The 26,002-nt window shown below is 29.7% G+C and overlaps 3 protein-coding genes across 7 annotated transcripts; 2 read left to right on the forward strand and 1 right to left on the reverse strand.

Moving 5' to 3' along the window:
• The first annotated feature begins 3,047 nt into the window (after nucleotides 1-3,047).
• On the forward strand, nucleotides 3,048-7,218 carry LOC113853731 (probable solanesyl-diphosphate synthase 3, chloroplastic). Of its 3 annotated transcripts, none has more exons than XM_027484303.1 (6): nucleotides 3,048-3,560; nucleotides 3,779-3,912; nucleotides 4,418-4,545; nucleotides 4,682-4,785; nucleotides 6,023-6,150; nucleotides 6,310-7,218. In XM_027484303.1, exons 1-6 carry the CDS (start codon nucleotides 3,356-3,358, stop codon nucleotides 6,856-6,858), a joined length of 1,248 nt encoding a protein of 415 aa, XP_027340104.1. In that variant the 5' UTR covers nucleotides 3,048-3,355; the 3' UTR covers nucleotides 6,859-7,218. The 3 variants fall into 3 exon arrangements, with proteins under 3 accessions (XP_027340104.1, XP_027340105.1, XP_027340106.1); XM_027484304.1 differs by having other exon boundaries at nucleotides 3,148-3,560; nucleotides 3,800-3,912; XM_027484305.1 differs by having other exon boundaries at nucleotides 3,149-3,560; nucleotides 4,463-4,545.
• Nucleotides 7,219-9,179: 1,961 nt separating this feature from the next.
• On the forward strand, nucleotides 9,180-13,286 carry LOC113856299 (mitochondrial inner membrane protease subunit 1). Of its 2 annotated transcripts, XM_027488070.1 has the most exons (6): nucleotides 9,195-9,347; nucleotides 9,437-9,658; nucleotides 10,821-10,931; nucleotides 11,424-11,475; nucleotides 12,226-12,228; nucleotides 13,029-13,286. In XM_027488070.1, the coding sequence occupies exons 1-4, from the start codon at nucleotides 9,219-9,221 to the stop codon at nucleotides 11,460-11,462; spliced, it is 501 nt and encodes a 166-aa protein (XP_027343871.1). In that variant the 5' UTR covers nucleotides 9,195-9,218; the 3' UTR covers nucleotides 11,463-11,475; nucleotides 12,226-12,228; nucleotides 13,029-13,286. The 2 variants fall into 2 exon arrangements, 1 of the variants encoding a protein (XP_027343871.1); XR_003502886.1 differs by having other exon boundaries at nucleotides 9,180-9,347; nucleotides 9,437-9,674; nucleotides 11,653-13,286.
• Nucleotides 13,287-15,642: 2,356 nt separating this feature from the next.
• Nucleotides 15,643-22,047, reverse strand: LOC113854487 (cytochrome P450 716A67-like). Of its 2 annotated transcripts, none has more exons than XM_027485495.1 (5): nucleotides 21,633-22,047; nucleotides 17,906-18,123; nucleotides 17,326-17,570; nucleotides 16,481-16,868; nucleotides 15,643-16,301 (listed from the first exon to the last, which is right to left on the reverse strand). In XM_027485495.1, exons 1-5 carry the CDS (start codon nucleotides 21,976-21,978, stop codon nucleotides 15,870-15,872), a joined length of 1,629 nt encoding a protein of 542 aa, XP_027341296.1. In that variant the 5' UTR covers nucleotides 21,979-22,047; the 3' UTR covers nucleotides 15,643-15,869. The 2 variants fall into 2 exon arrangements, with proteins under 2 accessions (XP_027341296.1, XP_027341297.1); XM_027485496.1 differs by having other exon boundaries at nucleotides 15,768-16,301; nucleotides 16,481-16,574; nucleotides 21,633-21,994.
• Nucleotides 22,048-26,002: the final 3,955 nt, after the last annotated feature.

Below are 26,002 nucleotides of genomic sequence, written 5' to 3' on the forward strand. Positions count from 1 at the left end.
CTTTTTTTAGAGAGTTTTAAAAAAATAAAAAAAATTGAAAAAAAAGAAAAAAAAGAATTATAAAACTTTTAAAACAGGAGAATTTAATAAATATAAAATTAGGAGTATTTTTAATAGTTTATAAACTCTTTATCTCTCATCTAAAAACTTTTAAATAAAGATAAATATTATATAAATTTTTTTAATAATTAATTTTCAAATAAAATCTTAGGTTTAGGATTAATTTTTACAAATTATATTTTAAAACAGTTTTTAAAAAATAAAAATAAAATTTATGCTAATAAATAAATTTTTTATTTAAAAAAATATTTAAAAAAAAAAGAAAATAAACAAAATCTTTAGCTTCTTGCCCCTGTGGTGAAGAGAAACATTCTTCTAATTCATTGGCTTTTTCACACCCACCGTAATCAGCATTGCAGAGAGACGACAACCATATTGAATAGCTAAACGTTAAATAGTTAGTTAACTTTTTATTATTATTATTATTGATTTATTATTGCAATTTCTATATATTGTTAACTTATTACATTTAAACTCCCTAAAATTTATAAAATTTTATTTTATATCTCTCTTTATATATATATATATATATTGTTTTAATCTTTCCTGAGTTATATAATAATTGTATACAAAATGAAAGACAATTTACGTAATTGAAAAGAATATTATAGTAGTATTGTAATAAATATGTTTACTTATGTGTAAGATACTTGATTAATATATATATATATATATATATATATATATATATATATTATAATTGAAAAATAAAAAGATAGATAAAGTAGAGTCAAAATTAAACATTAATTTTATGATTTCAAATTGAAAATAAAATTTTACTTCTATAATCCATTTAATCTGATATCATCCTATGAAAATAAATTCAAGTTAATGTAAATTGTTTCGATTGTAAGCATAATTTTATCAATCTTTGCACGTTAAGATAAGGCGTTTTAGGAGTTTAAATAATTACATTAGATCAATTTCCATGGAAAGAAAATAATTTTAAATCATATTTAATTTAATTTAATATGAAGTGACTTTGACTGAATCAATAATTTTTAAATAAAAAATATTTTAAAACAAATTAAAAATCTCAATAAAAAAGAAAAATACGATACAACAAAAATAAAAGAATTTTTTTAATATATTTTCATTCAAAAGATTGTTTAACATTGTTATTTAAAAACAAAGATTTAAATTTAATATATAAAATTAAATAAGTGCAAAGTAGAATTTAAGTATGATTTTTTTGTTTCGAATTTTTGTACTCATTTCTTGGTCAATCATTTCAGATTTGTTTTAATTTTTAAAGATGTCTGAAAACGTATGGATTCTCTCTAGTTAAACTTTCAACTATTCATTATTTTAATAGTTAGAAAATACTAACATAAGTATTTTTAGAACATTAGTTATAGAATTTAAAATTGTTTAATTAAAAAAATACAAAAATATTTTTTTTTATAATTTTGAATACATTTCAATAAAATATTTAATAAAAATTTATTACTAATAAAATATCAGCAAGACCCAAAAATGTAATGTTTAGTATTTTCTTGATCAAAAGTTGAAATAGTTATGTATGAATTAACTGGGCAAAAAGCTTAATCCAAAACGTCTTTCCTATTTGGTTGTGTCTGAATTCAGTAAAAGGATTTGGCAAACAATAGAGTTTGCGTAAGAAATGATTAATTTACAAAATCTCTTACGTATATTGTCATAAAACCCTTACGTGATTGGCTTTAACAATTATTGTCACATAATAGCATTTGGACACATTAATATTCTTGAATAATATCACACTCTCCTACACAATTGGTAACGTGGCTCAATCCTCAAACTCAAATTATGTAGTTTTTTTCTTTGGTATTTTAATTCCCTGTGTTGAGGGTTTTCTCTGGCTCTTGTTTGAGCACATCAAACTTGCAATTTTTCTACCTACACGCTACACTAACTAAGAGACCATATTCAAAACATTTCTAAAAAAGATATTTTTATCCAACAAATCCAAAAATATCTTATCATTAAGTCTTTTAAATATTGATTTATTCAGCTAGATTAATTATGTGTCTGTATTTTAAAATTATTTTTTCCTAAAATGACTAATATCTAGTCATCAATATCATTAGACTTTTGAATAATTCAAGTAAAAAATTTGAGTTATTATTGCAATTATATTTTCAAGAACTTGTGTTTAAGACTTACTTTAATTGTAATATTTTTTATCAATTAATTCACCCATTTAATAATATTTAAAAGTAGAAAATTAATATTAATTTTTGAAATTATTTGGAGCAATTAAGAGTAATGATAATTTGTTAAACACTGTTTATTACATCTTTGTATAATAAACACTTTTCTCATAAAAAATTATATATCTTATTAACTAATATTCTAAAAATATTAAAAAGTATATTTTTACTTAAAAATATGTTAAAAATATCTTTAAAATCACATAAAATATCATTTAACACTCCTTCTGTTTTATTTTATAAGAAATAAGATGGAATATTTTTTTTGTCTTAATTAAAAGAAATATAAAATAAATTATAGATGTATTAATTGTTAAATATATATATATATATATTTTATTAAATACATGTTTTACGAGATAATGAATACACTAAATATATTATTTAACATCATGAATATTTTTTAAATAAAATTTATATTTATAAAAAATATAATTACTTATTTTTCTTAATTCTAATAATTTAATCTTTTATTTTTTATTAAAAAAATCAAAGAGAGAAATATTTTAATATATATATTTTTTCTGTTTTAGTCAACATGTAGTCTTAAAACGCTTATTTTCAATTTCAAGAATTAACGTTAACAAAACTGGTTAAACAATTAATTGTAGGTTGACAATGGTAAATATAATTTTCATCATAAGAGACTAAGGAGTCTTGGGGCACTTAATTTCATCATCATTTATACTATATTTTACTAAAAATTGTGCCAATGAGTGTGACACAAAAAAAATTAGATCCACCGTTTAGAGTTGTATGTTATCCTCTAAATAAGATGTCCTAAGCAAAAATCATGAGTCACAGATTTCATTCTCATCGTTTTCTCTCTCAACTGATAAGAAACATAGTCCTATGTGGGCTCTTCCGATCCACTTACTTAACTCTACACTTGTGTTCCTTCTTTCCACTTCAAACCTGTGACCCAAAAACACCCCCTTTTTTTTCTCTTTCTCTTCTTTTCTTCTCTCCCACCACAACTACTTCGATTGTTATTCCTCCAATGCTTCTAACGTGAAATTGGGTTCCTTTTCCATCTGGGTTTTGTGAATTGTGATTAGAACTTGCTGGTTCTTAAAGCTTCTGGGCTTGGCTCAGAAGTCATAATGATGTCTGTGACTGGCAAAAACTTGCTCTCTTGTGGTTGTTCTTCCAATGCTTCGTTTGATAGGTCCACGGTGAGGAATTTTGCAAAGGTTAATTCCAAAGGGTGGGGTAGAGGCCATGGAGCTCGTAAATCGTTTTGTTGTAAGAGGAGGAGCACTCAATGCAGGGTTTCTTCTATGAAGCCTGCACAACCTACTGTGAATGGTATACGGTTCTCTCAATGAAAGAGTGTAGCAGAATTGCTTATATAAGACTTTATTAGCAATAGAACTGTGTGCTAGAGTTGCATGTATAAGATTTTTATCAATACAAGTGTGTGGTAGAGTTGTTTCTGGTTACTTGTTTGAATGAATGAACATAGATGTTGGTTATGGATGTGGAACATGGCATTGCAAGTTTTGATTTGGCGTGGTTTTGGATAGGGGGGACTCAAGCAATTGAAGGGCTTACAACAGGGTTGGACTTGAAGAGTTATTCAGAAACCCCCATTTCCCCAGCTCGGTTGTTTGAAGTGGTTGCTGATGATTTGCAAACTCTCAATAAAAATCTTCAGTCGGTAAGCAATGCTTTCTCCCCTTTTTGCTTTTTCTATGTAGACTGTGAATGATTACTGTTTCTGTCCTGTCTCGTGAAGTCTTGTGTTGATTTATCTGCCATGACTGAAGTGGCACTTGAATGGCTTTCTTTCATCATCATTGTTGTTGTTAACCTTGGTTGAATTCCTTATTGCAGTTCTGTTTGATGACATCATGTTTCTTTGTATCTTGATACCAGTTTACAAATCACAATGTTTCAGGATTGATGTTATTGAATTTAGTTTAATTTTAATGAGACTGGATGATTTTTAAATGCCATTCTGATTTGTTTTATTGTAACAGAAGTTACTACCCAGTTGTTGGACATTTTTTGTTAGAATGTTTATCCCGCCAATTAGTGCCAAGTTTTTATTCTCATCTCATTGCCTGCTGAACCTTCTTTCTATTTTACTTCTTTTGCCTTTGTAAACAGTGATAGATTCTGTTGCCTAACATCTGATGTACCTGATAATGATGCCCCGATAGATTGTAGGTGCAGAAAATCCAGTTTTAATGTCTGCAGCTGAACAGATCTTTAGTGCTGGTGGGAAGAGGATGAGACCAGCTTTGGTGTTCTTGGTGTCAAGGGCAACAGCTGAGTTACTTGGCTTGAAGTAAGTATATAATTCTCTCTTTGACATGTGCAGGTGTGCATACACACACACCAACACAGTTTCCTTGCCTGTCCTGAAAATTCTATATATTTGCAATAGAAAATTGAAACCTTCATCTTTAAATGGGTGACTCCAGGGAAATTACTGTAAAGCATCGACGTTTAGCTGAAATTATTGAAATGATTCATACTGCAAGTTTGATACACGATGATGTATTAGACGAAAGTGATCTAAGAAGAGGTAGGCTTGTGATCTTTCTTTTGAAATTAACCATTTATTTTTATGAAATCACTTTTGGTTTCTGATTATGTATCTCATTTGGCAAGGTGCTTTCTATGAAGCAATTATTCTAATACAATAAGTTAGTTTTAATTTTAAGATAACCAATTAAGCATGTTACTGTTTATTTGATGAAACATTTCATTTGCACCTCAAGATTGTGCCAAAGCTGTGATGCTTGGGTCGTGTATCATATTTGGAATTTGTTTAAGGAGAGTCTTCAATCTGGTCCAGAGTTTTGATACTTGCGGAAGATTTGTTATCAATGGGATTTAGACAATATCTCTAAAAAGGAGAGAGAAAGAGAAACGGAAAATAAAAGAGATAACTAAATTAGATTCAGATACTGAAAAGGGAAAAAATGGACAAGTGTACTAATATTAGAAGCTTCTTCAGTTTTTGTAATGTCTTGGAAAGCACTTGCTAACTATACTTGTTAATGAGGAATAAGAATTCAGGTCCATGTCATTTTAGTTTTTAATCATCTGATTTGCTAATACCTGCTAGAGTCCCTCCACCCACCTAAAACAGGAAATGAAATAGAATGGATAAAAGAATAAAACTGCACAACACAACTACAGCCTAAAACTTCATTATTATTGGTAGGATGAAGTGCATCTCTTTAAGCAATTACAGCAGACCTAAATAGCATAGTAGTGGTAGTTCAATGCATGCTTTGGCAAAAGGTCCCCTTTTTATTGGCTGCTAGTGCCATTCTATGCTCTACATACAGCATAAAATTGAGAACTAAAGGAGAATAGGTTTCTCAATACAGTGTGCTCATGGAATTGTTCTGGTGTCTTTTAAGGGAATTCAAATGAAAACTGAAAAAAGAATAGGTTCTCCATGTATTCACATTCCATTGGACTTTAAATATCTTGCCCAGATTGAGCTTGACCATCTTGGTTCGATCCTTAATGTGAACTTGTTTTCTATAATAAAACCCTTAAGATTGCACATTTAAGAATTGAACATCATTACTTTTTGGACGAATATTTACATGTCCATATTCAGTATTACCATTTTAGACCAAACCTATGCATCAACTTTTTCAGGAGTGTTGACATTTTTGTCTATACAACTGTAAAAATGATTATGGAGTTTCATATTATAACATTCATTTTCCAGGTTTTCTTCTCCTCTGCTAATTTCAGTTTCCCTCTATTTGAACTCAAATGTGATTGCTATGTATTAACAGGGAAGAAAACTGTTCATCAAATGTTTGGAACAAGAGTTGCAGTTCTTGCTGGAGACTTCATGTTTGCACAGTCATCATGGTATCTAGCCAACCTTGAAAATATCGAAGTCATTAAACTTATCAGCCAGGTGAGTTCCATCGTCATACCTGTTTAAGACACCATCTTTCACATACATGCTTAAAATCATTATTCCGTAAGTGATTGACACACTTGAACCCAATTATTTAGCAGAGAATGCATAATTCCTTTTTCTGAAGTTTGTTGCATTACTTTTGTGCTGTGACAGGTGATCAAAGATTTTGCAAGTGGGGAAATAAAGCAGGCTTCTAGCTTGTTTGACTGTGATGTTCAACTTGACGAGTATCTAATTAAGAGCTATTATAAGACAGCTTCCTTGATTGCTGCCAGTACAAAAGGAGCTGCAGTTTTTAGTGGTGCTGACAGCAGCATCACTGAGAAGATGTATGAATATGGAAAGAATCTTGGTCTATCCTTCCAAGTTGTGGATGACATATTGGATTTCACGCAATCAGCGGAGCAACTGGGAAAGCCTGCTGGCACTGACCTTGCCAAGGGTAATCTGACTGCTCCAGTAATATTTGCGTTGGAGAAGGAACCAAAATTGAGGGATATCATTGAATCTGAATTTAGTGAGGTTGGTTCCCTTGATGAGGCCATCAAGTTGGTCAAGAGTTGTGGGGGGATTGAAAGAGCACAAGAATTGGCAAAAGAGAAAGCTGATCTTGCAATTCAAAGTCTCCAATGCCTCCCTCAAAGCATGTTTCGTTTAGCTCTCCAGGATATGGTCGTATATAATCTTCAACGAATAGCATAAACTTATGCATGCTGAGGACACATTGCTAAGAAAATAAAAAAAACATTCTTTTTTTCCTAAAAGGATGAGACCCTTGAGAACTTTTTGCAATTTCAAGAATTTCCAGCAAATCTATCATGTCTTCCTCCTGTGCTACTTTTAGAGTACTAATATAGACATTGAAGGACAAAGCTAGTGCACATGCTCATCATTTCATATATTTGCAGCTTCCTGCAAATTATAGTACAAGAACATAGTATGTTCCATTATTGTATCAATACACGTCTGCAGTATATTCTTTTCCCCATTCTTCCTTTCTGAGATCATCAAAACATTTACAGAATAAAAAATGATAATTGTAATTTTTTACTTGTTTACTTTTCTTCTGTATTTTCTGAAGATAGTATACAATTGATCTTATATACTCCATCTCATCTTGGCCTTTGCTCATTCACTATTTTGTTATTTTGTTTGTCCTACTTCGATAATGCTTCTTATGAAGAAAATAAAGGTATACTTTGCTATGATATTCTTGCCTCATTAAAGTTATCAAATCATTGAGGTTTGTTTAAAAAAAAAGAAAAGAAAGAGGATGTTAAATCTCAGGACATCTTATCTCTTTAGGATTCAATTAATTCTGATAATTTCATAGCTTTTAGAACAGTTAGATAAATATTATGTTAAATTAAGAAAGCTGCAAAATGAGCTAAATCAATTGACACTCTTAATTTCACTCTTAATCTCAACTCTGCGAAGTTTATTTTTTTTATCAAGGTATATAATAGAAGTCATTTGCGAATAATAAGAGAATACATAAGATTTATAAACATTTAACTATATTTATTTTACATTTTTTCTTTTGTTAATTTTAAATCTTTTTTGTATTTATTGAGTTGAGACAAATTTTGGAGTCCAACTATCATGATTCTTCAACAGAATATATAACATTGAAGTTATTATTTATGTTGTTTAAACACCTGAGGGTGTAAAGAGTTTGAAGAGACTCGGTTTAGAAATAATACTTGTATTTTACTAAAATTCCTAATATGATGTCAACATCAAATCCAAAAACAAACAAATAAAAAATCCAAAAAAAAAAGTAAAAAAATTGCAATTAGATCTGTGATATTAAAGAAAAAAAAAACAAAATAATTAAAAAATATATATACAAATATCAACTAGTCCCAAATTAGTTTGCCTTGAGGGAGAGTGTTGAAATAAAATCTTACATTAGTAGATTAGGAATAAATCAAATCCTATATAAATAACGAAACTTCAATTTAAAATTGGTTAAAGCATTTTTAAACAGAGGTCATTCAAGCTTAACCCAATTTGCTTTTCGACCTATTTAGTTAAAGAAAAACTTGTTAAATATATTTTGAGCGAAGAGAAATTTGTTAAATAAGCATTTTCTGTTCATATTCACCTTTTATCGTAATAAAAATTGGTTACTTGTATGTTAGGAATTAGATTGACCATAAATAGTTAAAGGATAAAATAAGATAAAATCTCAGTTTTTTTTATATCTTTATCTTCGTTGTTTATTTGCTCTATTAAACAAAGAATTATTCAAAGCATGTTTTAAAAATAAAAGTAATTAATTTATAAAACAAAACTAAAACAAGCGAAATTTAAAACTACTTATATGTATTATACATGCTAATTATATTTATGTTTTGATCCCAAGGAAATGCTAGACAATTTTGAAGTAGTTTGCATTTTTTTCTCATTATTTGCAGGTTTTTTTTTTATTGTAATTTTTTTTTTTTAAATGTTAATCCAACCATTTAAAGCTAAGAATAAGCAATCAAAAGTAATAAACAAGAATATTATCAACACATTATATTATTATAAAGTGGTGCACATCATGAATGCTTTTCCTGCTCATAAACTTGGATATTATTATTATTATTATTGTTGTTATTATTATTATTATTTTATTTGTAGAATATAAAAAATCATTATCAACAAATTTTTTAGCAGACTTTTTCTAATATATTTTCTTATTAATATACATTTCTGGTACACTGCACATTTATAATGAAATTAAAATAAAATAAAATTTAAAATAAATAGATATTTAATTATCAACAAAAAATATTTAATCATTTTAAAAAAATATAAATAAATAATTTTTAAATTTTAAAAATAAATTATAAAAATCTAAAATATAAATGAAAATTAAAAAATTAAAAGAGAACAAGCATAATGATGCTATTATTTCTCTAAAATTTTTTTGCAATGAATACTGAATTGCAGGTTGCAGCTTGAGAGCTTTTTCATTTTTCTTTCCCTTTTGGTGCCAAGAAAATGGTGTAATCACATGCTTCGAAACGAAAGCACACAGAGAGAGAGAGAGAGAGAGAGAGAGAGAGAGAGAGATGAGGTTTGTGAATTACGTAGCACAATGGAAAAGCGCGGCAAAGGAAGCGTTGGATCGCACTGCAATCGCTGCCAAGTTCCTTTGTTGGCTTCACATAACGAGCAACTATCTCTGTTCCTCAACTAACGTATTCACTTCAAAGACTCAACCCTTTCTCTTCCTCTTCATGCTGTTTCAATACCCTTTTCACTCAAATGCATAATCGTATGCTTGCAGGTCGAAGGGCCTAGCATGCTCCCCACCCTCAATGTCGCCGGCGACGTCGTTCTCGTCGACCACATCTCTCCACGCCTCGGTATCATTGCTCATGGCGATTTGGTTCTCGTTCGCTCCCCTGTCAACCCTAATCGGAGCATCACCAAGCGCGTTGTGGCCGTCGAAGGGGACACCGTTACTTACTTTGACCCTTCGCATGTTGATGCTACACAAATTGCTGTGGTGTGTGTGCTTAATGGTTTGTTCTTCATTTGCTCCTATTGCAATATTAATCTCTTTTTTTTTCTCTTTTTTTGTAGCGCTTGATTGTTAAAATGTACCTACTTGATGGTTTTGTTATGTTAGAATAAATAAGCAAATATGAGAATTCAACTTTTACTATGGGTGCGTTTGGATGAGCTTATAGAAAGCTTATGAAAATAGCTTCTCTAATAAGTTTTTTTTTTTAAAAACTTTTTTCAATAAGCATTTTCATATAACTTATTAGTAAGCTGATTTCTGAGTTTTATAACCAAATTCATGGCATAAACGCTTTATGCAACGAAAAATTATTTAATAAATGCTTAATTGAGCTGTTACTCAAACATATCCTATATGTAAATGTATAATTGTGATGGCTTGATTGTTTAATCATGTTGGATCGTTGTGAGTAGAGGCAGGTGTGGGGATTACTTTGGTCATGAGATTGAAAGCCATTGGTTAGTAAGTTTGATTTATGATTTGCAAAAGGTTGTTTATGTGTTGTGTCCCATTTAGATTAGTCTTTTTGGCTGTTCATTCATGATTCAACTGATTTGGATGCCTGGGCGTTTTTATTAGTGAATATTTCCTACTTCTTCCACGTATATACTATAAAAAGTACAGTTCATGCCAGGTGATGGTTCAATGGTGCCACAGCTGCCCCTAATCCCATGTTTAAGATTAACAGCTGAGTCCTAAACTTGATGGCATGCATTTCTCTGTTTTGCTCACTATGTTATCATTGTCGTTTATAATTGACTAGTTATGTTACTTGAAATTTCACTAGGCTTTAGGCGGAGACAATTATTTATTTATTTATTTTTAAATTATAAAATAATATTTTGTATAATACAATTATAGTTTATTATAATCCATACACCCTGATTTACTCATGGTTGCTAAGATCCATGTCAATTTTATCAGAATATTCAATTCTTTTTGCTGAGTCTTAATACACTAAAATTACTTATTAACTTTGTTTTTGATAGAAGTTAATAATTTATTACACAGTTATCTTATTTGTTTCCTGAGATCTTTCCCTATGTTTGGAGTTTATGTTTGGTGGGGAGCTTTGCTTTCTCTTTTTTCATTATTTTATCTAATTGCTATTATAAGTTTGATTTATTAATCTTTTTTTCCACAGGTGCCAAAGGGGCATGTTTGGATTCAAGGGGATAATGTTTATGCCTCCCTTGATTCACGGCATTTTGGTCCTGTTCCATATGCTCTTATAGAAGGAAAAGTCTTTTTACGGGTAACTGTTGCCCCTGATACCATATTCTTCTACATTTTAAGGATTGGTTCATTGGGTTTCATTCCTTAATAATTTGAGAGTGAGATAAGGTAGTAATGATACTAATATGCTAATACATTACTCTAAGTTTTTTTTTTCTTTTTACTTTCATTTTTTCCCATTTCTCATATGCATACCTGGAAACATCTAATTCTATAGTTGTTACTTGTAAGTGTAATGTATAAAGCAATTGCAGATTTTTGTTGCTGATCTAAATGTCATTTACTAGACTAATTTGATTTATCATTATAGTGAAGGCATCATTTTCTGTGTGCAACTTGGTCAATCTGATTAATTATTTGTACCCTTTTATGCTTTACTACTTTTATTTTACTTAATAGTAAAAAAAATGCATATTAGTTAAACAGTTGTTGGACTGTGTCAAATTGTATTTTTCTTTTTGATGATTTTGAATCTTGTGTTAAAGACATTTCAAATACTCTATGTTATTAGGTATGGCCATTTGATAGCTTTGGATTGCTAGGTCAATGAAGATATTATAAAGGTACTTTACTTTCAGTTCTGTGTTTAAGATGTCTGCTTTTGTCTTTTATTTAAAAAATGTATTCTGGTCTTGAAATGAAGATATAACCTTCACTATAGAAAATGAAGTCTTTCATACGGCCTTCTAAATATTACTATCTATATTTAATATTTCCCATTTTTATTCCTATGAATGCAGATTATATGTTGGAATGTTTAAGGAGGGATGCAAGCAACACATTCTTTCTTTCTAACATACCATCTCCTATTGGTTGAGATTTATTAGGAATCATGAAATCATTAGTGAGACTTGTAAAATAGGATTGGGACCTAGAGGTGATCAAACTAATTACCTGACCCGAATCAGGTTAACCAGTTTTGGTTCCATTAGACTGGGTCAAAAATACTATTTCTTATTCAGGCTTTAAAATAGAAGACCAAGCCAAGCCATGCTCGAACCTGCATTTTACAATTAAATAATCAAGTTGTCTTGAAGCTCTTGGATTGGTCGGGTAAAAAGGTCTATAGTTAAGTTGGGCCTAAACTTAAAGCTCAAGCTCTATGCTTTTGTAATTCTTAATAAATTTTAATCAACAATAAAGAACATGTTAAAGAGTGTGCTATTAGTTTCTCTCATGTTTAAATTCTATATCTCTTCTCATGATGTAAAGGCAGAGCATCTATTGCAAATAAATAGACTGAATTGGTAAGGTTATGAAGGTAACAATACATAATCTTTTGTCAGTTTTTCCTCTCTATCTCTTGGGAAGAGAAGGTTGACTTTGCTAGCTCTGCTATATCCTGTAGCGAACTTCCTGAGTAACTGGAATGTGAAAATGTCTTCTAATCAGGGAGGAATAAAATTTATGAGTTGCTTTGGAGTTGGAAGGATTAGTAGGACAGAATAATTGGCCGTCCTCAAAGAAATTGGAGGCAGAAGAAAATTATTAGTATTAACTTTTGTTAAACTTTTATGTTGTCAGAAGCAAGAGAGTAAAGAAATAGTTATTGGCAGACATCAAAAAGAGGAATAAAGTTTGTAAGCTGCCAGTAGGGTGTGAGCCTGGAGGTACTGAGGATGAGTGGGTTTGAACCCTGACAGTGCCCTGCTTAACCCCCTGCCGAAGAGATAGAGATAAGTAAAAAAGAAAAGATATCAATTCTGTTGGTGTACAATTGTTTAGATATTAATAATAATAATAAGTCTGTAATATAGCTTTAACCGTAACAAACTTGCAATCCAAAAGAAAAAAAAATTGTAAAGGAATCTACGCCACCAAGTTGAAGCTTTCTTACCTGCATGTAAAGAATTTGAATATCCTACAATGATGACATGGTATTGGCACTAATTTCTTGTACATGTTTTGATTATTGGCTGATTTGACCATTTAAGTGGAACCACCACTGCTTATATGCAATGATTCCTTTACATGAATGGTAATCGCAATAAGTTCCTCCGCTCTTACCTATTTTTTGCTAGTTGTCCTCTTTCGTTTGCCAATTTATTGAACAGTGCTTATGGTCAGGTTAGTCATCCTGTGAAATGCAACTAATTATACTTGCATGGAGCTTCAGTGATTTACATTAAGGTGGCTGTTTGCAAGGAAAACACCTAAGGAGCATACTCCCTTTTTGCAACATTGGGAACATCGTTTGGGGTCTGTTTGAGTACTGTGTTGTGTGGATTACTGATCAAAGAATAGAATGCAAACTTGTATGCAGAATACTTGGTTAGGAATCATTCATTTACTCATTTTTTGTTAACAATATGCCAGGGTTGGTTATCTTTGTTTTTCCATTACCCAATGTCAATTTATAATATTTTGAAAATAATATACTTGAAATTCAAAGAAGTACTTCTGTTTTGCCTTTCAATTTAGTTATTTCATTTGTTAGGTTGAATCTTGCTTTTTATGTCTCAATGAGGGTTGTCAAGAACCAACTCTCTGTGGTAAGGGCTTAATGCTTTCCATTAAGAGAATGATAATGCACAGACCTAGATGATGATGTTAAAAATCACACCTTGTTTTTTTTTTTTAAAAAAAATTCTTTCAAAGGATAGAATTTTATTTTATTTTTTCCATTTTCTTTCCAAAGGAATAAGGAATGGCAGTTTGTATATCTCAAACTTAGAGAATGTTGTTAAAAATTGATCAGAATAGGACAGATACTCTCACCTAAAAGCAAATGGGAGCTTTTGTGGTGGACACTGGAATCATTCTCCATTGGTCGGAAGTAATCATGTTCTAGTTGGGTAGAATAACTATAGGTTGTTTCTCTATATTTAATATAATTGTTTTCATGGGAACTCGAACTATGAGAGTTTATTTTAAATACATAACAATATATAAATGAAAAATTTTAAAAGCATGTTTAATTTTTAAAATATTATTTTATTGATTATAAAATTATATTAAAATATAAAATAAATATACTTAAAGCATTTAAGAATTATTTAATTGATAGGAGTTAATTTTCTTGGTGATACGTAAATGTTCATAATGTTTTGTATTGACTGAATTAATTTGAGCACAGATAAAAAAAATTAATAAAAATAAAATTTTATTCGGAATGATAAACTAAATGGAGAAAAAAATGTATCGATTTAATTTGATATGAAATATTAGAAGACCATGTAGCCAAATGAGGATAGTCCGTGCACAGAAATATAAAATAAAAGGAAAAAAAAGTATAAAGAGAGATATAGATAGTTAACTTAAAGAGTGTACGAAATTACGATTTGAAAAAAAGTACAAGTCTTGGATCATTATTAACAATATTATACAATGGAAAATAACCCTAAATGTGTGTTGGTGTTCAATAATGGTAAAAATCATATGTTGTAAGGATATATGTATATATACTTAAATTATTTTTTCTTGAATTTTTATGTTAATATTTTTTATTTATACTTCACTTTTATTCATTTTAATTTTTTCCTCAAATTTTAGCTATTTATACTTTTATTTTTATTATTTTAAAGTATTAAGTTTTTCCTATAATTTTGACTGCCTATATTTTTTTAATTATCTATAAAATTAATTATTTTTTCTTAGATTTTTAAAATTTAAATATTTTTTAAATTTATTATGTCTAATATTTTTAAAAAATATAATACATGTATAATACATGAAATACTTGCTAATTGTATAAAACGTGAGAATAATCAATTCAGCGAGATTTAACACAACGGTGTAGGAAATTTATATTAAGGTTTAAACACAATTTACATTTTTCTACTGTCTTTGTATAACCTATTAATTAACTTTTTAATGGTTAACTTAATGTGAGGAGTATGAAATAATCAGAGGAGAAACTTTTATATAAAAAAACCCTACAATTGAGGGCAAAATAGACATTTGATACAACTCATTTATCTTTATATAAACAGTGACAATCGCCGCAAGGTATTCAAATGCCTTTGAGAGAACCGGACGTAGCACAACGACTATGGCGTCCGAGTTCCGTTGCGGGCACATAGAAAACCCTAAGATCTTTCTCTTTTTTTCTCTCTGCAATTTTATTCCTAATTTTGCAGAAGTAAGGGAAGGATTTACACATTGCTTTTGCTTCATCTTAATCGTCTCTATGGCAATTTCTATTTTTCTTATTTGCGTCTTTGCAAAACTTGTGCCGTTCCAATGGGGTCTCTGCAAATGGTGTTTGAGATCTCAATTTCACCCGGCCAACATCTGATGCTTTTTTGGGGCAGCCTCAAGGATTTTACATGTCTTCCCTCGTGTTTTAATTCAGGGAAACTGCCCTAAATCTCATTTCTCTTCTTTGTATTTTCTAAATTCACAAATTACCAAAACGAATTTTTTTTGTTTCACATTTATAATCTGATGATTTTGGGATGGAATGTTGCCTGCACAATAGTTTAAACGATTTTTTAATGTATCTCTGAATTCCCAAGAGACAAGATAAAAATTTAATTAATAATACAACTTTATTTTAAAGTTACAGCAATTTGTATTACTGTGTGGTTTTTAATGTATTAAATTTGTACTAAATATTTTACTATTATTAGTTATTTATCTTTTAGGGGTTAACAGAATATTTTAAATAAAAAATTATTTATTTTTAAAATTTTATCTACTAAAAGGTTAAAAAAAAGCTTTTTTAAATGCTTGACTAGTCTCTATTATTCTCGAAGGCCAAAATTAGTTCCTTGTGTGATGAAAATATGGTATCATCCAAAACACGATATTTTATAAACTCCAAAAATAAGATGGTAATTATATAAGAGTGAGACTCTTCCACCAACAGTACAGGGTTTTGAACCAGAAGTCCAGTACACATTTATGAAGCAACAATAAAATCAGTATTATAAAGTGTATGTTGCTTATTATTACATTTGAGCACTTCCACCGACATTATACAACCAAATCATACGATAAGAGCTTGTCATTGTTTTTATATTTCCACTTTACGGAGAATGACATGAGCACCATACCGGGGCTGAAGAGTAATTATAGTTGTTGGAGCATGAGTATAGGTTGGAGAGAGTTCAAATGAGAAATTTTGTAACATCATTGACAGCGCAATCTTTGCTTCCAACTGGGAAAAGTTTTGTCCAATGCAAATTCTAGGACCCCATCCAAATGGAAAAAATGAAACTCTTCCATTTGTAGCCTTCGAAACCCCTTCAGAAAATCTCTCAGGATTGAACTCCGTAGCATCATCACCCCAGAGTTCACTATCATGTTGAACCAAAATTGTTGGTAAAGAAAGCTGCACTCCAGCAGGTAATGTTAGGTTTCCAAGTTTCGTATCTTTGTGAACATCTCGAGCAAGACCAACTACTGGTGGGTATAACCTAAGAACCTCATTCAAAATCATGGTGACCTGTTACAAAAAATATTCATGCTATTAATGAAGAGTTTTTTTAAAATCAATCCTTAGTTCAAACATCTAAAAATAGTATATTTTTTATTGAAAAATAACACTGATATTATATTAAGTTATAAAAGTGTAATGAATATTATTTTCCAATAAAATCTTAATAGATAATAGTGCAAACTTACAATCTTAAGGTGACTTAGCCCATCAAAATCTGGTTTTTGGTTGCCAAAAACTTGCATGACTTCTTCCCTTGCACGTTCTTGCCAATCAGGGTACCTACACAATAAAATTATTGTCCAAACAAGCCAAACTGAAGTGGTTTCTTGCCCTGCAAAGTAGAATAGCTTGCATTCCTCGATTACATCTTCCAGATTCATTCCAACATTCTTATTGTTTCCGTGTTCCTGAATTTCCTTGTGATTTGACTCCAAAAGTATATCCAACAAGTTGTTTTTAGTGGCTTCACCTGCTTTTAGTGCCTTTTCTCTCTTGTTAATCATATCTATAAGCTTTGCTTTTATATCTCTATTAATTTTCTTCATCCTTCTATGGGTAGGAGTAGGTAGAAGCCTACAAGTGAACAAAATCAATCCCTTTATTATCATGATATGAAAGGAATGTACTTTTCTACATTAACCAGCCTTCTAATGTTGGTTCTGTCAAACAATGTTCGGTTTAACAACTTCAATTTTACTATAGCAAGTTGCAATTAAGTTACTTCATCACATCTTTCCATCAAAATAATAGGTAAATGAAAGCACACTGACAAATTCTTAATGATAAATCTTATTTGGTAATTGTTTTGTCCAGAGTGAAAAAGTTTCCTATTCAAGTTGAAATTGAGAGGTATCACATAGCCATGTCACAATTTCAAGTAATTTCTGATTCTTGACGATTAGTATTATATACCAATCAATGTTTCCTTTTATGAATTTATGGTTAGTTTAGTTAAATAGAACTCATACAAAGAGCTTGATTGCTCAAATGATAAGTCTGTCAAGCAGTCAGAAATACATGCTAGTCTTACCTCCACCCAGGGATGTAAACTCTCAAGATAACTTTCATTGTAAGATCAACTTGCTCTTTTAGAAGTTGGAATATTTGTCTACCTTCTTCATAGCTACTTCCGAATGCTGTTCGGGAAATAACATCACAACTCAAATTTTGAAGAGAAGGCCATACATCTGTTTCACAGGATCCATCTGAAGACAACATTCCTTCCCATTTGCTAATCAGATCATTGCAACATTGAATGAATAATGGTAACATATTCTGTGATGTAATAAAGAAATAGCAAGGTGTTAAAATATCCCACGTCAAATTTAGCACATAAAATAGGCTTAACATCATGTTACTGAATAACCAAACTAATGTTGCTTGCAAAAGTGTGTTGTAGGATATAAACTAGCTCAAGCTTTTCCATACCAAATATTTTTCTCAAGAGAATGCATATTTGGGGAGAGTAATTCTTCCCTTACAAAAGAAAAAAAATCATAAATACACGAGAGCATGCTCACAAATTGCATTTTTACAATTTTTTTCAAGCATGTATTCAAAAGGCTCACAAGTCAACATATAAGATCTATATCTAGTAATGGGAAGCTAACCTTCAAATTTTCTAATTTGAATGCAGGGTTGATTATCTTTCTGTGCTTGATCCATTTTTCTCCTTCATGGCTTACAAGACCAGGAGCTAGAAACCTGATAAGCGGACTCGTAGTAGGCTTTGTGAACTCATTAATCTTATTAAACACATCTTTGATTACTTCAGGGTCTGTGATGGTCACCCTTGGTGATGGTCCAAGCCAGATAAAAGAATTCTTGCCTACACCATCAGCAACTTAAATTAAAGATGCACAAAAAGGAGAAAAGCATTAAGAATTTTAAGAGAATGAGAAACTTTTCTGTGTGGGATATTATAGAATTTGACATGAATTATAAATCATGTAACCGTTGGGTACACTCTAAAGTGTTTGTATTTTCTAAAGGATTTTTGCCAATTTAAAAGATCACCAAGTGGATCATTGTGTTGGTTAGTATTGCTCAATGAAATGACTTGCTTAAGAAGAACTAAAGGCTTTATATGTGTGTAGCTATGAAGCCTAGATACTTGGTAGGACACGGATACGAAGATACGAAAAAAATTTGAAATTCAAAATACGATACGGCTTATATACGTTCACGTGAATTTAAAGAAATAAAATACTTTATACATATACAAAATATTTATAAAGAGATATTGATAATTCATTTATATTAATGTGTTATATTTGGATATCAATGATCACATCTAACAAAAAAAAAATACATGAGATCGTATTTTTCCTTTGTCTAAGTAACTAAATCAAAATATTTGTCTTACTATAAACACATAAAAAATTACATACTTTACCCCCTATTTAAATTAGAATTCTACAAAAGAATTAGTAATTCTATCCAAAAGAAATATAGAACTATCACAAAAATAAGGTACTATCTTTATACTATTTAATTCTATTTGAACTGTATCGAATGATTAGGAGTCATATTCCAGTCATATCTAAGTCATATTAGGTTAGAAATTAGTTTTTAAAAATAAATTAAACTATAGATGCTTTTGAAATAAGTATCTAGATGTATTGGACACGTATCGGTACTAGATATGTGTGTCAGATACACATGCTGTTTTGAAGTGTCTGAGCTTCATAGGTGTGTAGGGCACATATCAAACAAAAAGACTGTTTTTATGTGAGATATAGGAGAGTAAACATTGACTATTAGATCTTACTATCATGTGACTTTGTAAATTAATCACGTCACATTAATTAACCTTTAATCTTAACCATCCATATATGATTATACAGTTAAGATTTGCTCCTTTTATACTTGTTAAGAAAATGGCTTTCTCACTAGACGCATACCATAAATGGATTTCTAAGTATATGTTCCCATACGCATAAACTAAACAAACATAACTCACTGCATAAGGTTCTGCAAAATGGATCACCATGTAGAAAATAAAAAGGAAAAAATATAAATACATCGCAATAGTTTTTCCTTTTCAATGCAGTGGTAGTGAGAAGCTGAATTACACAGCACAAGAAACACAGAGATGCCGAGAAGAACATGTCTTGTAAGCATCTAGTTTACAAGGAGATCCTGTGATTGAAACGGTGGGCTGTTTGCTTCTATGTTCTAATTTTCCAACTTGCTTCATCTAAATCTTTAACTTCAAGCTAGCAATTTCATGCAAAAATTTGATCTTATATATGCAGATTGAGAATTGTGACCCTTCCTCTCCCATTCAAAAGAAAAAAGGAACAAATACTTTTGGTGCAGTATGGTTTTCCTTTTTTAATCATATTTATAACTTGCCTGCCTACATCTTTGCCTCATTATGAAAAAAGGAAAATTTTATTAATATGATTTAGTTTAAATTTTTGTCTTGCATTCTTCCAATATTATGTTCTTCATCCATCCTATTATGCGATGTCAATTTCTAGATTATTGAATATGCAACTGGTTTCTTGTCATTTGTATTGAGGAAAATAGGCTTACGCAAAATTTGATGCATTCAATTACTCATGGGAAGTGACGACTGGTGTTGATTGCATGCTTCATGTAGAGTACAAAAAGTAGTCAACTATCAGTGTTTTGGCTGTTCTTGTTATCTCAAATTATGTGACAGACTTAGTAAATGGATTCTTCATATAGATGAGCAAAATTTAAATTTTGTATAATATATACATAACATATGATGGATAAATGACCTAAGCAAATAATTAGTTGAACAACTTTGGCATCAGTCTGAAATTTTCTCCCATTGAGGTTACTTTGCACTGCTGCAACTGTCTCTTCAACTAGCAGGAGTTATAGGTATTGTTATTCAAGTCTAACGTGCTTAAAACTAACCAATAAATTTCGAAATACTAGCTCATCAATTAAATTCAGTGCAACGACTTTGTAGCTTTTACAGTTTATGAATCAACCTAGTGGGTACACAGTCAGTTTATATCATTTCGTAGGTTGAAGATCTAATCCTATAATTTCATAAGCGGGAAATTTGTTACAAACTTGTGGGGAAAACAGTCCTGCATTTCAAGTAACTATGAAATAGACATGATACCCATGTAATTCACATTAGGATGCTGCTCTTTATCTTATATTGAGAAACACTGGTTAATTATTATTAGTTTATAGCAACAAGAACAACAAGTAAATCTTAACTTATTATATGAGATTGGCTACATGTATCAATCAACATCATGGAACTCAACCGTTATGCCCCCACTGATTTTCTGATGGTGAGTCTTTAGTAATTAGTTTGATACTTTTTTAAAGAGAAAAAGGAAGAAGTAAAACAAAACAAAAGGTCTGTAGTCTTCACTAGAAAGCATTTTAAAAATGACAGCCTAGCTTAAGAAATTTGGTAACGGGTTGTAATAATTATATGACAAATGCTAACCAGTGGCACTGGTTAAGGAATTAAAAGCAGAAAAATTTTATTAGAAAATATTATAAATACACATTTTCCTTGATTTTTAATGCATTTCAATGTAATTTTTAATATAATTTTAATCCTTAACCAGTACCTTAAAAACATTGGTAATCAGTCTACTTGGAAAGTCGCAGCTAATTATTTTAGTAAAGACAAAAGTGTTCAAATAAAGATTATTATATTTTAAAACGTGGGTTTAATGATGGTTTTTTCCACAACAAACATAACTTTTTAAAAGGTCTCTCTTAAAGTCGTGTGTTTTAGATCAACAAAAGTTAGTCCACTTAGTAAGAATTAAATTAGTATCCTGCAAGGACGCGGATTCAAATTTCACTATTAATATAAGGACCTCATTGGTGGATGATTTGTAAGTATCTCTGTAAGCATTTTTTGAGCCTCGAGTCCTCCAAACCCAACTCATTAAAGTCGTGTTTTAATGATGCCTAGTTCCTTTTATTTTTATTTTTTTACGCATATGAGCTTATCAATAAAGCATAAAGATAGGTGATTTTGATCGGTAAATAGCACCGGTAACACTTGAAGAAACACTTTAGAGTTTCTCTTAAGTTTTATCCTTGTTTAAAATCCCTCAATTTTGATAAAGCCCAACTAGGCTAAAGATAGGTGAATGGGATTTAATCATTTAGAAGTGTAAATATTGGTCACTTTTAACAGAATAGACAAGGCTTTTTTCCTCAGTTTCATTGACCGAAAATATGGTTCTATTAAAAAATAAAAAATCGCTCGCTATCATTCAACATGTTTTAGTAAATCATGTTTTACTCGCATTTAATTATCAATTTTCTGCAGAACAGAAAACAATCAACAAAAGCAAATAGGAGTAAAAAAAGAAGTACCATATTTGTTGACACTCTGATAGACAAAGGCAAACACTCGGGGCACTAAGTCATCAGAGAGACTCATGGGTTTTGACATTGATTCTTGTCGTGTCTTCAAAAACTCCTTTGAGTCTCCAACCAAAAGTCTGTAAGAATTGCCTTGAAGACCTTGCTCTCTTAGGAGTCTCTCTAGTCTCTTTGGCCTTAGCCATAACCAGTTCAGCACCTTCCATCCCCATGCAAAAGCAAGTATTAGTATGAGAATTGTGCTTGCAGTTGTTGCCCCTGCTACTTCCATTTCTCTCTGTGTGTTCAGTGCAAATTTAATGAATGATGAAACTACAGGCACAACCAAAGGCTTCATACATGCGGAGGAAAGACCTATGTGGTTTGCTTGGCTAGGCCTTCTCTATTATCCCTTTTAATTTGTCGTATTTTGAGTGTGATTTTATTACTCTTCTTTTTATAAATAGAGAAATGTTACCCTTTTTAAACCACTTTTGATAATTTATTAAAATTATAAAAAATTATTTTTATTTTTATTTAATAATATTTTAATATTTTTATAATTTTTAATAAAAAATTTATTTAATAATTAAAAATATGTTTTTCATATTTTTTTTAAGTGTATTGTTACTTTAAAATGTTTATGATCACATTTTTAAATAATTTTATATAAAATATTTTATTATTGATTAATTAAATTGTAATAATATTTAAATAAAAAATATCAATAGACATCACGATTTAGACAACTCACTCTTATCATCCTTATGGACCTTATCCTTGTTTTGTCTTTCGTCCAACGATGCTTTCGATGCTTATTATTCAGTTTATCAATTTGTTAAGAATGAATTTGAGAAATTTAATTATTAAATTATATAACATAAGTTCAATGATTATATTTGTTAAATTTAAATGAAATAAGTATTTATAGTTTATATAATTTTATAATTAATATTTATTTTATTTCTAAAAATATAATAAATTAAAATAAAAATTAATTAATATCAGATTCATTAAATAAATAATTTTTCGTATTAATAAATGTACGTCCTTGCACAAAGTTATTACTAAAAATACATTTATCAACTCTAATTTAATATATATATATATATATATATATATATATATACTTAAATAGACGATAATAATTTATTTTAAAAAAATGTTATATGTTGATAAATATAATCTAAACATTCTTTGGTCATCGTATTTATAATTTTTATATAAATTATAAAAATTATATGCAAAATAAATAAACCACTTGCTATTTTTCATTTAAAATAAAATATAAAGATTGAAAAATTAAAAATTTAAATTATTACATGTTTTACTAAAATTATAATAATAAAAAATTTAAATACTTGACTTCATAATAATATCAAATTCTATTAATTAAATGTAACATACAATTAATTTAACATTATTATTAAATATGAATTTTTTTAAACAAAATATATTGCAAGCAGTAAAACAGAGATGTTTCACCGTAAAGATTAATAAAGCCACGTTCATGGAGAATTCTAATATCCTCATTTTTTTTTGTAAAAAGTAAGGGAAAGAAAACTTTTGTAAAAGTTATCATATATTATAGACCGTTGATTTTAATCGAATAGTTAAGAATAAACTATAGGATACAAGTTATTCAAGTTAGATTTATGAAATGATACATTGGTAATTTCATGTTTCTATTCTTTCTTTGTGTTATCTTTATCTTTTTCTTTTTGGTGGTCGTCATCTTGTTCTCTTCATCCTCAGCGTTATGTTGCTGTTTTCATTATTTTTTTTCTGTCATTCAGTGTGAGATCATAAAGGATTAACAAATTGCAGAACTCTTTATTTTAAATTGAAAGGTGAAAAGGTCAGTTTATACAAGTTTATAGTATAAGTCGTGGAATAAAGTAAGGTGAACAACAATGTCGAGTTGTGAAGATTCAAGTTAGAGTACGGATGAAGACAATGTTATCATTGTTAATACATCCGTTTAATAACTTACAAAGATTGGTGGAAACAAAGTCAAAAGAAATGTGGAGGGTTTATGGAAAATGATCATCGTCATCCTCATCAATCAAGAATGATAGTTTAATTTTTGTGTTTGTGTTGTTTATTAGGTTATTTTTGTGTTGTAAATTACAATCTATTTCAAAGCCTGTTAGTGAAAAAAACACGTGATAATATTTCAAAGACATAGTCATTTCATCGTAATTTGAACTCTTATTCATTCAAGTAACGTTTATGAAGGGTGCTTAATATAGCTTAGTTAAGATTCATTAACATCGATGGTCGATACACATGTGGCTAAATTGTTAATGTTAATGTCAACATATCTGGATTGAACGAATAAACTGACATTATTTTATGTCAGTTGGTATACAGACGATTATATGACATTTGCATACTTAAACGGTAGGTCAAATATAAAATATAATAAAGAATGAAAAGTATTATACAAATTAGGTGTAAGTCTTTGCAAAATTGGATAGTTTTTGCAACTGGTCAATAGTTAACAAATGTAAATTTGTTTACTATCTGTAACAATTAAGTCAAACATATTTGCATCAGTTGGATGGTGAACTCATGTTATAAAATGCGCCCTTTTTACATTTAACAATTTCACTGTATTTGTATCAGTTCTCTGCTGAACTGATATCATTTGTAGCTGCATTTGTTTGTACATCGTCGGTTAAAGAACTAATGAGAAAATTTTCAAAGCAAAACTTGTTTTCTATTATATTTATAACAACTTCAGAATAAGTGCAGGAATGGAATCGGAACGGCTACATAATTTTAAACACAATTTACTGGGGTTTGTGCATTACACTAGTGGCACAACCAACAATGAATATTGACATATGCATAGGTGTGACAGACATTAATAAATACAACATTAACCTCCTATAAAGGAAAGAGTTTAATGATAAATTGGAATTAATTCATTTTCACTAACAAAGTTTGGTAGAGGTTAAGATGTTCTAAATATAATAGTTACAACATAACGTGGTATAGTTACATAGAGAGTAAACTATCAATCAAACTTATGACAGGATCATCGTATAATTAATGTGGTACAACATGAATTTTAAGGTGTTGCACTGTATATTATAGAAATACTGTGCATGTAATCATCGTCATACGATACAGTGATGATGGGAAGTCAAAAACAACAACAGAGGGAGGGGCAATTTTAAAATATATATATATGCCTTCTTCCAGAAATGCATATTTCTTGCAAATCCTTTGTAATAAAAACGTGACCTGTTCAACAAAAAAAGTGTTGCCACAAGAACCCTCCCCTGCAAATAACATAGACAACACAAACAGTCAACCTACCGACATTGATGACCTTGGTCACTAACGTAAAAATAATAAAATATGGATAGTTTCTACAACTGTTCATTACTTAAAGAGATGTTAAATTGTCATCACTGTGAAACAAATGACTAGTAGACTTTTGCATCGGTTGTGTGATAAAACCAATGTCATTAGGCGACTACCTTTTACATTTGTGCATGGACTCTATTTAGATCAGTTGTGTGGCAAAACTGATGTCATTAGGCAATCACCTTTTACATATGCGCATAGACTCTATTTACATCGGTTGTGTGGCAAAACTGATGTCATTAGGCAACTACCTTTACATATTGTGCATATACTCTATTTATATCGATTGTGTGCTAAAACTGATGTCAGACTACCTTTTTCATATTGCACATACACTGTATTTAGATATTGGGTGCTAAAGTAATGTCTTCCCTTTACAATTGTCTCGTTACTATATCGTGTTAACCATAACTACATCGAATGTATGGAGAGTATGATATTAATGCAGTTTCATATGAGTATCGCAAAATTTACTTTCAATAGGTAGAATATTTACCTGCTAAACGGGTACGGGTATGACATATATATATATATGCTACTTATGTAATAGAGGCCTTAACTCAAAAGTCCATTATAGGAGGGAATTAGGGTTAATACTCAATACTTTATATATTTGGCTAAGTTCTCTCTATAGTCATTAACAATTATGTAATCATATGAATTACTCCACAACTTGTCCTATCAAGAGTTGTATTTTAAGAGTGTAATTTACATATAAATATCTAACCTATCATTTCTCATAGGATTGAGAGATCAAGTTCAATAACTTTCATAACAAGTAAGTCTTTTAATTAACAAGTAAGTCTAAAACTCTATTATAATAATTATTAATATTTTTAATTATCTTTATTTTTCTAATTTCATATAATCTTGTTTGAATAATTTTTTACTTACAATGGAGCAACTAAGAATTTAAGAAAAAAAAAATATAACTCACTTTTAGTTTTTAGAAATTTTTTTGTGGATGTTTTTATAAAATTTTAGTTAAGATAAAAATTTCACTA

This window comes from Abrus precatorius, unplaced genomic scaffold (genome assembly GCF_003935025.1).
Source record: "Abrus precatorius isolate BTA unplaced genomic scaffold, Abrus_2018 Scaffold11, whole genome shotgun sequence".
NCBI classification, from domain to species: domain Eukaryota; kingdom Viridiplantae; phylum Streptophyta; class Magnoliopsida; order Fabales; family Fabaceae; genus Abrus; species Abrus precatorius.

Excerpts from the sequence above, each read along its gene's own strand:
- LOC113853731 (XM_027484303.1), top strand. The coding sequence starts at position 3,356 with ATGATGTCTGTGACTGGCAAAAACTTGCTCTCTTGTGGTTGTTCTTCC. Across the intron at positions 3,561-3,778 it reads TGCACAACCTACTGTGAATG|GGGGGACTCAAGCAATTGAA; the intron begins GTATACGGTTCT and ends GGTTTTGGATAG. Across the intron at positions 4,786-6,022 it reads CGAAAGTGATCTAAGAAGAG|GGAAGAAAACTGTTCATCAA; the intron begins GTAGGCTTGTGA and ends ATGTATTAACAG.
- LOC113856299 (XM_027488070.1), top strand. The coding sequence starts at position 9,219 with ATGAGGTTTGTGAATTACGTAGCACAATGGAAAAGCGCGGCAAAGGAA. Across the intron at positions 9,348-9,436 it reads ATCTCTGTTCCTCAACTAAC|GTCGAAGGGCCTAGCATGCT; the intron begins GTATTCACTTCA and ends GTATGCTTGCAG. Across the intron at positions 9,659-10,820 it reads ATGCTACACAAATTGCTGTG|GTGCCAAAGGGGCATGTTTG; the intron begins GTGTGTGTGCTT and ends TTTTTTCCACAG.
- LOC113854487 (XM_027485495.1), bottom strand. The coding sequence starts at position 21,978 with ATGAAGCCTTTGGTTGTGCCTGTAGTTTCATCATTCATTAAATTTGCA. Across the intron at positions 16,869-17,325 it reads GTTTACATCCCTGGGTGGAG|GCTTCTACCTACTCCTACCC; the intron begins GTAAGACTAGCA and ends GTTCACTTGTAG. Across the intron at positions 16,302-16,480 it reads GGCTAAGTCACCTTAAGATT|GTCACCATGATTTTGAATGA; the intron begins GTAAGTTTGCAC and ends TTTTTGTAACAG.